This window comes from Balaenoptera acutorostrata, chromosome 3, assembly GCF_949987535.1.
Source record: "Balaenoptera acutorostrata chromosome 3, mBalAcu1.1, whole genome shotgun sequence".
NCBI classification, from domain to species: domain Eukaryota; kingdom Metazoa; phylum Chordata; class Mammalia; order Artiodactyla; family Balaenopteridae; genus Balaenoptera; species Balaenoptera acutorostrata.
Genome location: NC_080066.1, coordinates 19409383 through 19421568, shown reverse-complemented (window position 1 = coordinate 19421568; position 12186 = coordinate 19409383). Strand labels below are relative to the sequence as shown.

General features: G+C 40.9%; 2 protein-coding genes across 7 annotated transcripts in view; one reads left to right on the top strand and one right to left on the bottom strand.

Moving 5' to 3' along the window:
* The window catches only part of MASTL (microtubule associated serine/threonine kinase like), a 77089-nt gene extending 71691 nt beyond the window's left edge, over positions 1-5398 (top strand). Inside the window, exon 13 of the mRNA XM_057543117.1 lies at positions 5341-5398. The gene's annotated coding sequence lies outside the window, so the exon portion shown is untranslated. The remainder of the gene's footprint in view (positions 1-5340) is intronic.
* Positions 1-11974, bottom strand: part of ACBD5 (acyl-CoA binding domain containing 5) — a 36786-nt gene extending 24812 nt beyond the window's left edge. For 2 of the 6 annotated variants that reach the window (XM_007167394.2, XM_057543121.1), the window contains exons 1-4: positions 10723-10869; positions 10366-10534; positions 5903-6023; positions 2164-2236 (exon numbers count right to left, since the gene is read on the bottom strand). In XM_007167394.2, coding sequence (XP_007167456.2) covers positions 2164-2236; positions 5903-6023; positions 10366-10534; positions 10723-10737 — 378 coding nt within the window. In that variant the 5' untranslated portion in view covers positions 10738-10869. Of the gene's footprint in view, positions 1-2163; positions 2237-5902; positions 6024-10365; positions 10535-10722; positions 10876-11853 lie in introns of those variants that run through there. The other 4 variants (XM_057543122.1, XM_057543123.1, XM_057543124.1 and 1 more) reach the window with 4 other exon arrangements.
* Between the last annotated feature and the right edge of the window lie 212 nt (positions 11975-12186).

Genomic DNA, 12186 nt, shown 5'->3' with positions numbered 1-12186 from the left:
AAGTATTCAAATAAAGAGTCATCAACTGATGACTGACAAAATAAAGTATTTCTATATATGGAATATTTTGCAGATATTAAAAAGACTAAGATTAGTTCTGTGTGTGCTGACTGGAAAAATATCTATAAATTTTTTTTTACAGGCAAAAAGCTAGTAGCTGCACAGTATGTTTAATATGATACCATTATTGGTTTTCTTTCTTTTTTTAAATAATAGGATATATATATACACACATGTCTTTTCTGTATCAATCTACAAAATACAATTAAAAGTAATTACCACTAAATAGTTAAAATGGAGGGAATGAGGAAAGATTATAACAATATTTAAAGAAAAAAGAATGTTATCAAACCAAAGCTGTACATTATCGTTCTCTCTCTGCTTTTGAAAGACTCCTTTGTTCTGCTACTGATATACTTAACAGCCAAAAGAACTAAGCTCTGACCTCTTTTATAGAAAAACAAAGTCCACCAAATAAAAACTGTGAAAATGTAACAAAGTGCACAACTTTGAGCAATGTAGAAGACATTAAAACAAAACAAATTACTCTGAATCTACCAAATAAAAAGTACTACAGAGGTTAATACTATCAAAGCATCTGGCAAAAAAATATTCCTACAAATACTGAACCAATCTTTATAATTAAAATTCACCACAACATTGCCTTGGGTAATGAGGGGAGTCAGCTCTTTTTCTCTCAGGTTGCTGAATTACTCTGAATTAAGAGCTTTTAAGCAGTAACTGTAATGTATTAGCGGTTCTACCATTTTTAAAATATTTAAATCTTTTTCTAATTACAATAAAATTTATCTTATTCTACATGAAAAAAAATATTCCTTTTTTACATATTTTCTCTATGTTCAAAGATTATTTAAGATTATTATACAGATCTAGATTTCACAACTTCTGATCCATTACCAACATATCAATACAAATGTTCCTTTATAAAAAGGCAGTAAGATCATCTTTAAAAATCCATGATTTCTTCATTAATTTGCTCCTTGAAGAGCTAGTTAATAAAGAATGCCCTCTTTACTAGTTACCAGAGAAACTAAAAGCATCCTTGTCTTATTCTGCTTCTGAAGGATTTTTGCATTTACAGAAAAATGCTTGTTACTGATAAATCCAGTGATAGAAACATCTCAACTTATGAGTCAACACTTGTATGAGAACACTGTTGGGCAGTCTTGTTACCTATTTCTCATAAAAAGTTTCAAAACAGAAATGTTTTCAAGACAGCCCAGTTAAGTTCCACACTCCTGAGTAAGGGAAATCAGTATTTGAAAAGATTCCTATCTATATATTTTCTGCAGAAGTCAACGATAGAGAAAGATAAGAAAGATGAAAAACTGAAAACATGGGACTTCCCTGGTGGCAAGTGGTTAAGAATCCACCTTCCAATGCAGGGGACACGGGTTCGAGCCCTGGTCTGGGAAGATTCCCACATGCCATGGAGCACCTAAGCCCGTATGCCACAACTACTGAGCCTGCGCTTTAGAGCCCACAAGCCACAACTACTGAGCTCGCGTGCCACAACTACTGAAGCCCACGTGCCTAGAGCCTGTGCTCCACGACGAGAAGCCATTGCAATGAGAAGCCTGCACACCACAACGAAGAGTAGCCGCTCGCCGCAACTGGAGAAGGCCCGCATGCAGCAACAAAGACCCAATGCAGCCAAAAATAAATAAAATAAAATAAATAAACTTATTTAAAAAAAGAAAAGAAAAGAAAATAGCATGTCCCCACAATGTGGCACATCTGAAGGAAAAAACATTTACCTTAAGATGAACTTTAATGAGACAGATAAAGCCCTGATAAGCTCAGTAATCTAGATTCTGTATTCTAACATATTACAATCTCTTTGTTCCTAAAAACAAAGCAGCTAATTTGCCTGATAAAAAAACTAAATCAAAGGTGCTCTAAATAGGGACCTCCCTGGTGGTCCAATGGGTAGGACTCTGTGCTCCCAGTGCAGGGGGCCCAGGTCCGATCCCTTGTCGGGGAACTAAATTCCACATTCATGCCACAACTAAAGAGCCTACATGCCTCAACGAAGATCCCATGGGCCACAGCTAAGACCTGGCACAGCCAAAATTAATAAATAAAAAAAAAACAAAACTGCTCTAAGTAGTTTTATTTTCTATTGTGAATTATTTTCCCTACCTTTTTCATTTCTTCAACGTATGCAATCATGGCTTCCTCTTTGGTCATATCACCCAATGAATTCCAAGCATCCCTAGAAATAAAAATATCCAATTAACTACAGAAAGACACCTGATTTCAATTGCTCAGAATACAATTTATAGTTATTGCTATAGGATCATTAATTTAAAACAGGCTTTACTTAAAGCTATATTAATGTTTCCAAAGGACCTCTTTAAATGTACCACCTTGAAGAAAAATATCACAGTGAATAAAATGGCAAATTAAATAGTAGCTAAAACTAAGAAGTATAAACCTATCTATAGACCATAAATTATAGGGACTACATTATATAGTCTCTATAATCTCTATATAGATTATAGAGACCGTAGACTGTTCATAATTATTTGCTAAGAACTCTTTAAAAGTCTTTATATCATTATAAATAACAGTGACAAAAATGAACATTTTAGAAACTCTATATGAACTGTCACAGTCATGTTTCAAATGAACAGAAGTTTTGTTTAATTTTTTTTTTTTGGCTGCATTGGGTCTTCGTTGCTGCACGTGGGCTTTCTCTAGTTGTGGCGACCAGGGGCTACCCTTCGTTGCAGTGCGCAGGCTTCTCATTGCGGTGGCTTGTTTTGTTGTGGAGCACGGGCTCTAGGCGCCTGGGCTTCAGTAGTTGTGGCTCGCGCGCTCAGTAGTTGTGACACACGGGCTTAGTTGCTCCACAGCATGTGGGACCTTCCTGGACCAGGGCTCGAACCCGTGTCCCCTGCATGGGCAGGCGGATTCTTAACCATTGTGCCACCAGGGAAGCCCATGCCTCCGTTCTAGAGCCCGCGCGCCTAGAGCGCATGTTCCACAGCAAGAGAAGCCACTGCAGTGAGAAGCCCACGCACCGCAATGAGGAGCAGCCCCCGCTCGCCACAACTAGAGAAAGCCCGCAGGCAGCAACGAAGACTACGCAGCCAAAAGTAATAAATAAATAAATTTATATTTAAAAAATAAGAGTCTAACACTTGAAAAATGGAAAAGGTTTCTTACTTCTAAAAAAAAATGAAAATGTGAGGGACAGGAAAATTTTAAAGCCTCAAATAATGAGAAGAGCCCTTTGAAATTTCTGCCTAAAAAGAAAACCTCTCATTTTAGAGATATTTTCCTGAAGCAGTTTAACTCCACCAAAGTTCAATTCTGAGGAAAATCATTAAGTAAATAAATAAATTTTCTTCAAACAGCTTAAATAACATATTGCTCTTACATTTAACCTAATATGACTAGTCATAAAGATCTTAGAGGAAAGTACAGGACTAAGAAATCCTCAAAGATGAGGTATCACCTCACACCAGTCAGAATGGCCATCACCAAAAAATCTATAGACAATAAATGCTGGAGAGGGTGTGGAGAAAAGGGAACCCTCTTGCACTGTTGGTGGGAATGTAAATTGATACAGCCACTATGGAGAACAGTATGGAGGTTCCTTAAAAAACTAAAAATAGAACTACCATATGACCCAGCAATCCCACTACTGGGCATATACCCTGAGAAAACCATAATTCAAAAAGAGTCATGTACCACAATGTTCTTTGCAGTTCTATTTACAATAGCCAGGACACGGAAACAACCTAAGTGTCCATCGACAGATGAATGGATAAATATGTGACACATATATACAATGGAATATTACTCAGCCATAAAAAGAAACGAAATTGAGTTATTTGTAGTGAGGTGGATGGACCTAGAGACTGTCAAACAGAGTGCAGTAAGTCAGAAAGAGAAAAATAAATACTGAACACTAACACATATATATGGAATCTAAAACAAACAAAAAAAGGTTCTGAAGAACCTAGGGGCAGGACAGGAATAAAGACGCAGACATAGAGAATGGACTTGAGGACACGGGGAGGGGGAAGGGTAAGCTGGGACGAAGTGAGAGAGTGGCATGGACTTATATATACTACTAAATGTAAAATAGCTAGTGGGAAGCAGCCACATAGCACAGGGAGATCAGCTCGGTGCTTTGTGACCACCTAGAGGGGTGGGATAGGGAGGGTGGGAGGGAGACGCAAGAGGGAGGCGATATGGGGATGTATGTGTATGTATAGCTGATTCACTTTGTTATACAGCAGAAACTAACACACCATTGTAAAGTAATTATACTCCAATAAAGATGTTAAAAAAAAAAAAAAAAAGAAAGAAATCCTCAAAGGAGTTTAAGGACTTCCAATGCAGGGTGAAGAAACTTAGCCATCAAAACATGTGGCTCTTGGGGCTTCCCTGGTGGCGCAGTGGTTGAGAATCTGCCTGCCAATGCAGGGGACATGGGTTCAAGCCCTGGTCTGGGAAGATCCCACATGCCACGGAGCAACTGGGCCCGTGAGCCACAACTACTGAGCCTGCGCGTCTGGAGCCTGTGCTCCGCAACGAGAGGCCGCGATAGTGAGAGGCCTGTGCACCGCGATGAAGAGTGGCCCCCGCTTGCCGCAACTAGAGAAAGCCCTCACACAGAAACAAAGACCCTAAATAAAAAAATAAATAAATAAATAAATAAATAAATAAAAAAGTTAAATAAATAAATAAATAAAGTAGGGGGAAAAAATTAAAAAAAAAAAAAACAGAAACAAAGACCCAACACAGCCAAAAATAAATATAAAAATAAATTTAAAACAAACAAACAAACAAACAAACGTGGCTCTTAAAGACTTACTCTGCCAATTAGCACACTCTGTTCCTGACGTACATGAAGTATGGTCATGTTAGACATCAGACATCCTGTTAGACATTTGTCACCTCTTCAATAGTGTTTAAGAACATCAAATGTTAGTCAACTGGAAACATGGCAGAGGTATTTTGTGATTCTATTAAATATATTAAAAATGAAATTTCTATTCAGGTACAGTGGGACAGGAGTGACAGCTTAGATAAAAAGTAAGGCAGAACCTGAGTCATGCTCCTAGTTATTTATTATCTCAATGGCTCAAAGCAAACAAGGTCACCTGACAAGCAAGAGGTCACTCTTCTTCTTGGCAGGTAAAAGAGGCAGAAGAGTCTGTTGTTCCTTTAATGTAGTTTGGGACTTATTCTTGGCATAATAAAAAGAACAAACTCCATAAAAGGAAACACTAATTGAAAATGCTTTTATATCTTTGATAAATCTACCTCTTTTGGTTTTATTGTCTTCTTTTCTTCCCCAAGACCTTCCTATTTGTGTGAAATTGTGTTAAGAGCACACAGAGGGAGCTTCCCTGGTGGCGCAGTGGTTAAGAATCCACCTGCCCATGCAGGGGACACAGGTTCGAGCCCTGGTCCGGGAAGATCCCACATGCCGCAGAGCAACTAAGCCCGTGCGCCACAACTACTGAGCCTGCGCTCTAGAGCCCGCGAGCCACAACTACTGAGCCCGCGTGCCACAACTACTGAAGCCCGCGTGCCTAGAGCCCATGCTCCACAACAAGAGAAGCCACCGCAATGAGAAGCCCACGCACCGCAATAAAGAGTAGCCCCCGCTTACTGCAACTAGAGAAAGCCCGCGTGTAGCAATGAAGACCCAACGCAGCCAAAAATAAATAAAGAAATTCATAAAAAAAAACAAAAACTCTTGTTTAAAGAAAAAAAAAAGAGCTCATAGAGGATAAAAATGTATCCAGTACCTAGAATACTTTGTGCACAGAATAATCCATAACCACATAAGTAACAGTCATATGATTATTATGTCATTAAACTCAAAATTATTTCATAGCTCTCTACATAAAATTACCATTTATATCTTCCAATAGGATCCCAGAATCCAGGCCTTGATAGTTTACAGGGTCCTTCAGTTGCCTGCTTATAAAAGCTATAGAACTTGAGCATCATTTCATTTGTTGGCTGGAATGAACCTATTGGAAACATACATTAAGTAAGATCACTTGGAGAACACAATTGATGAGCTAATGCTTAGCTTACTAACAGTGACTTTTTAATATTTCATTAATAGTTCAGACAATTTATTCTTATTTTACAGAAACAAAAGTTATGGCTCAGTTTATTTCTTTGATTTGAAAAAACTCTGAGATTTTACACTTTAATAACAACACCTAATATAGTTCAATAAATAACAGAATAAATGAATAAACATGTTGTAGATGTAACCAAAATAACTGGCAAATGTCATTTTAAAAAAAACAAATAAATTAAAATATAGAATAACTGTTATCATGCAACTGTAATAAGGTATTTCTATTAAAAATTTGTGACAAACCACACTGACTAGCACAAATGAAAGTTAAATGTATACTCTGCTTAATAAAACTGCAACAGTAAGAAATTCAACTTCTCTTGGCCAAATTTCCGATTTCTCAGGGGATTAGGAACTTTGGCTAAAGCCAACCAGTGTGTACTGTGGTAGAAAAAGAATTAATCCAAGATAAAACAGATTTCTCACTTCCTACCTCCATAGTTTTGGACATGCCAATTTTTTGAGAATCAGTCTAGCTTATGTTTCTAGCTTATCAATAAACTTTTTTATGTTTAAAGTTTTCAAATTGTTTGAACAAGTGCTATAAGTTGCAATACTCTTAATGAGAGAGAAAAACTGGAATATAAATGTTTTATAACAACTAACTGGCTAAATAATTATGATATACATAAATTATGGGATTATTTATAACTACCACCCTTAAAATTTTTACTGTAGAAAAATATAAAAAATAGCATGAGAAAAGTTTCAAGATCTACTATAAAATGAGAGTTAAACAGCAGTTTAAAACAGCATATCCAGCACAATCCATTTTTACAAAATAAGTACTTATATACTTAAAAAGCAGAGTAGAAGGAAACATGTCAAAATGTTAAAAGAGGACAGATATTGCTGTCATAGGCATATAGATTACTTCTAGTTTCTTTTTTGCTTATTTGCATTTTTTAAAAATTTACATTTATTGTGCATTACTTTTGTTCCAAAATTTATTATGAAAACAAAAATTAAAACTGTAAAAAGATGTTTTTAAAACTTCATAGGGCTTCCCTGGTGGCACAGTGGTTGAGAATCTGCCTGCCAATGCAGGGGACACGGGTTCGAGCCCTGGTCTGGGAAGATCCCACATGCCACGGAGCAAGTAGGCCCATGAGCCACAACTACTGAGCCTGCGCGTCTGGAGCCTGTGCTCCGCAACAAGAGAGGCCATGATAGTGAGAGGCCCGCGCACCGCGATGAAGAGTGGCCCCCGCTTGCCACAACTAGAGAAAGCCCTCGCACAGAAACTAAGACCCAACACAGCCAAAAATAAATAAACAAATTTATAAAAAAAAAAAAAAAAACAACTTCATAGGTTGCATAATAATCTGATAACATGTAGTAATCAAAAGCTAGGAGTTTATAAACATTGTGAAAATTACAACACAGACAAGCTGAGAGCTGGTGTTTCAGGTTTGGCCAGGAGTGAATAATTAATTCCAAAATCACAATAATAAATTATCTACACAATATATGCTCATTTAGGAGTATCCATTAGATACAGTGTTTCAATGATACAGTCTTTATAGAGCAGAGGGGAAAAAAATGGAGAAACTATAGTTAAAAATGGTTACCTAGGACTTCCCTGGTGGTGCAGCAGTTAAGAATCCGCCTGCCAATGCAGGGGACACGGGTTCGAGCCCTGGTCTGGGAAGATCCCCCATGCCGCAGAGCAACTAAGCCCGTATGCCACAACTACTGAGCCTGTGCTCTAGAGCCCACAAGCCACAACTACTGAGCCCGCGTGCCACAACTACTGAAGCCCGCAAGCCTAGAGCCCATGCTCTGCAACAAGAGAAGCCACCGCAATAAGCCTGCGTGCCGCAACGAAGAGTAGCCCCCGCTCGCTGCAACTGGAGAAAGCCCGTGCACAACAACAAAGACCCAACGCAGCCAAAAATAAATAAATAAATAAATAAATTTATTTATTAAAAAAAAAAAAGGTTACCTATATAAATGACACAAACCTAAATTTAAAACATCAAAAGCCTCATCTCATAATATCTTCAGTAAGTTAATCAACTGAGATTTAAAAGTTTATTGGTTAAGGTGAGTAACATATACATTAGGTTAGAGCAAAAACTAATAACATATATTGAATGTATTCTGTGTATAAGACACTAGATAAAGTATAGTCTCTGTCCTCAAGGTGCTCACACACAACATCTTACAGAAAAACCTGAACAAACTTTTTGGCCAACCCAATACATTTGATATGTGTTTAAAACATTATATAGGAAAATAAATTTCTAAAGGTCAAGGTCATACCAAACATAGGTGCTATAGGATTCATTATAACTTTATGCCATACATAAAGATTAAGCAACAAGCAACAAAAAAACTATAAGAATATTTGCAAAATAATCCAGGACAGATGACACAACTTAAAAGTTTTACTGGGCCTCCCTGGTGGTGCAGTGGTTGAGAATCTGCCTGCCAATGCAGGGGACACGGGTTCGAGCCCTGGTCCAGGAAGATCCCACATGCTGCAGAGCAACTGGGCCAGTGAGCCACAATTACTGAGCCTGCGAGTCTGGAGCCTGTGCTCCGCAACAAGAGAGGCCGCGATAGTGAGAGGCCCGCGCACCGCGATGAAGAGTGGCCCCTGCTTGCCACAACTAGAGAAAGCCCTAGCACAGAAACGAAGACCCAACACAGCCATAAATAAATAAATAAATAAATTTTAAAAAATAATAAAAATTTTTAAAAAAAGTTTTACTATAAAACTATTTAATGATTAATTATAACAATACTTCTGCTTCAATTATTATCTATTTAGTTTCAGGAGATAATAGTACAGTACTGAACATTGCCCCACCCAGCTGCCCTTTGGCAGAGGTTCTTAACTTGGCAATACCTTCTTAAATGTTATATAAACACAAACTGTATTTACACTTATATGGGTTTCCTAATAAGTGATATATGGTGTCAGCAAAGATAGCAAACTATCATCAAGTCTAGCTCTATCAATTTTCAAAAAATATAAAAACGTGTGGTTTAGAAGGATGAAGGTACCATTTAAACAAAACTCTTAGAATCATGCCTTCCTGTAAACTCTCTTCATCAGACATTTAAAAAATCAATACCTAAATAAGTTCCTATGTTAGTTCTCTACATTTTGTTCATTCACTCTTTTCTTTCAATCCCTCATATGTCCTCCTCCAATTTGGTGTTTGAGATTACAAAAGGAAAGCTATTTTGTGGATATTTGTTTTCAAAACCTTTTGTATCTGCACTTAATGAATGTTTGTTAATGGTATTGAACATTCATTACTTAGCCAAATGATAATTAATGAAAATAGGGAACATGACATTAAATACTATAGTAATATATTAGTGTTATATTCAGTTAGTTTTACACTCTGGCACAATGATAGTAGTTAAAAGTATTATTTAAAAAATACACATTTATTGTGGAAAAATATACATTTATTGCAGAAAGATATGAAGTGAAAAGTCAAATTCCCCCTTTCCAAGCCTCTCCACCGAAAAAATATTTGAATAACGGCCTTGAACTTCCCAACATTTGTCAAAGACATAAAATTACAAATTCAAAAAGCGCTGCAAAACCCCAAACAGCATTAATATGAAGAAAACCATACCAAGACAGATCATAATCAAACTGCTCAAAACCAACGATAAAGAGAAAAATCTTGACAGAAGCCAGAGAAACGACAGGTTAAATATGAAAGAACAGCTCCAATGACTTTTCACCCAAGTTGCAAAGGTCCCACATGAGTATGAAAAAGAGAACACTAGGACCATAGAACAGGTTTGTTTGTTTTTTTTAAGTAGTAAATATATATGTACTTTTTAAATATGAGAAATCGTTTTACAAATGAATATAGTTGCTCTCTCCTTTCTTTCCCTTCATATCAAAAGTTTTCAAAAAGTAGACTTTATGAGTATGCGGCCCTAGGCATCCCCATCCCAGATTTTTTAAAAACATACCCAAATCCGCAGTCATTAAGGGACTTTTCTTTTCGACAACAATATAAACTGCTTAAAATCTGGATAATATATTTGTCTCAGGCTTGAGAGATCAGCAGGCAATTAATTCCCATCCGACACCTCCCCTTCAGTTACATGCCTTTTCAACCCAAAAAAAGAAGTAGGTTAAATAAGCAAGACTAGAAGCAGAAAGAAGGTTAAAGGAGGTGAGATTCAGAAACTGGGGCCTCAAGCCTCTGCAGAAGGCTTGTCCAGCCGGGCCCAAGTGCACGTACCATTTTTCGGCAAACTCTGGATCACCTTCACCGCCGCCTCAAACCGGGTTTCATGCACGGATCTCGTGTCCGCCATCTCCAGCCTCCAGCGCCGGCCCCGGTCCCAAGGTCTGTCGGCTGGAATCAGGCAGCAGCAGCAGCACCAGCTTTCCCAGGAGCCTGCATGAAACTGGAACATGGAGCGCAGCCGCGGATCAACATGCCCAAAGGGAGGAGGACTCGGAGCGCAGCTGGTCAGTTCCCCGTGGCCCTGCCCTATCCAGGCCACACAGTCTGAGATGGCCCGGCTCCTTCCTCCTCCCGGGGGCGTGACCTAGGCTGGGGAGGCCGGGCCGCCCAGACAGAAAAACAACTCACCGAGAGGAAGAGCATCTCTAGCAGAAGGCGGAGGGGCCCCGGGCACTGGTGGTCGCTGTGCCGCTGACCCACCCGCAGGACCCTGGCGGAGCGGCCACACCCCCCATCCCGGCGAGGTCCGTCTGTCCGTCCGCGCCCTCCCCGCAGCCCCGCCCCAGAGTCTTGGGGGGACCCACTCGCTACCGCCACCGTTGCCGCGCAGCAAACTCCACCCACCCGCCCAGCAGCCTTGGCGATGACGCGCGCCGTCTGTCTGTCCCTGGAAAAGGGCCGGAGAAAGCGGAAAAGAAGAGCAGCGAGATGGATCGGCGGAGGGCCCCGGGCTCGCTGTTTGAACAGGCCCGACCGATGTGTCGGCGCCAGGGCAGCCGAGGCGGGGTTGCAGCGCGTGTGGGCACCGCTGGGCAAAAAAAGGACTGTGGTCCCCAGCGCCTGTCCTCTCTTAGGTTAAGGTTTGAGAAAGGTGATGGGACTTAAGCAAAGAGCTTTAGATCCAGAGAGGCCTGGTGCGAACCTTAAGTTCTGCCATTTAAGTTCTGCGACCTAGGGCAAGTTACTTAGCCTCTCCAGCGGCAATCTTCCTAACACCCGAAAGGGTAGATGAAAGGATTAGGGATGCTGGATGGAGGTGCTTAGCAGTGCTTGGCTCGCAGGTCTTTGACAGCTTTAGCCGCCCCGAGACAAGGACGTCCGATCAATAACCAAAGGAGAGGGGAGGTTGCCCGCTACTTAGACTGGGCGGGGGGAGGGAGAGCATCTTCCCTTGCACCACCCCCGACTTCGATCCCTAGGGATCCGGGCTCCGTACAGCTCCAGCCCGAGCTAATGGGCGACAGGGCGTGGAGGAGGGGCGAACGAGGGACCTGTAGGGATCATCAACCCTAGAAAGAGGTACCCTGGGCCTTCACCTTTCTAGCACATCGCCCCCCGTCCTCAGGCATCTAGGAAGCGCCCCCAGGCCCAACGCGGGGGTACTGCTATAGGTTCTGCGGGTGGAGTCCTGCGACCCGGAAATCCCAAAGTCGCCAGGTCCCTTTGTCAGTTCGGGATGGGGTAGGAGGGTGACTAGTCCAAATCTAGGCGCAGACTCTTAAGTTACTCTTCCCTTGGAGCCGCAGTGCCGGCATTTACCTTGGTATTGCCGGGCAAGGCCTGTCCGGTAAGGTCCCCGACGCCCGCCCCTCTCCCTGCCCCGCGGGCTTGTGGGAAATGTAGTCCCCGCTCCGGGCGCTTCCGGACACCTCCCTCTGGCGGCGGGCGTTCCTCCCACCTGTTCCGGTTCGTTTTCTCTGTCCCGCAGATGCTGGAGCTGTTGCGACGGAAATCCCGCCTTCCTGCTGCGTCGCACTTTGTGCTACTTCAAAACACTACATCCGCTTCCAGCCAAAGGGATAGACGCTCAGTGGTGCCTTTCAGAGGTATCCCAGTGGGACTGGACTGGAGTCGGAGAACTGGGGTCTTATT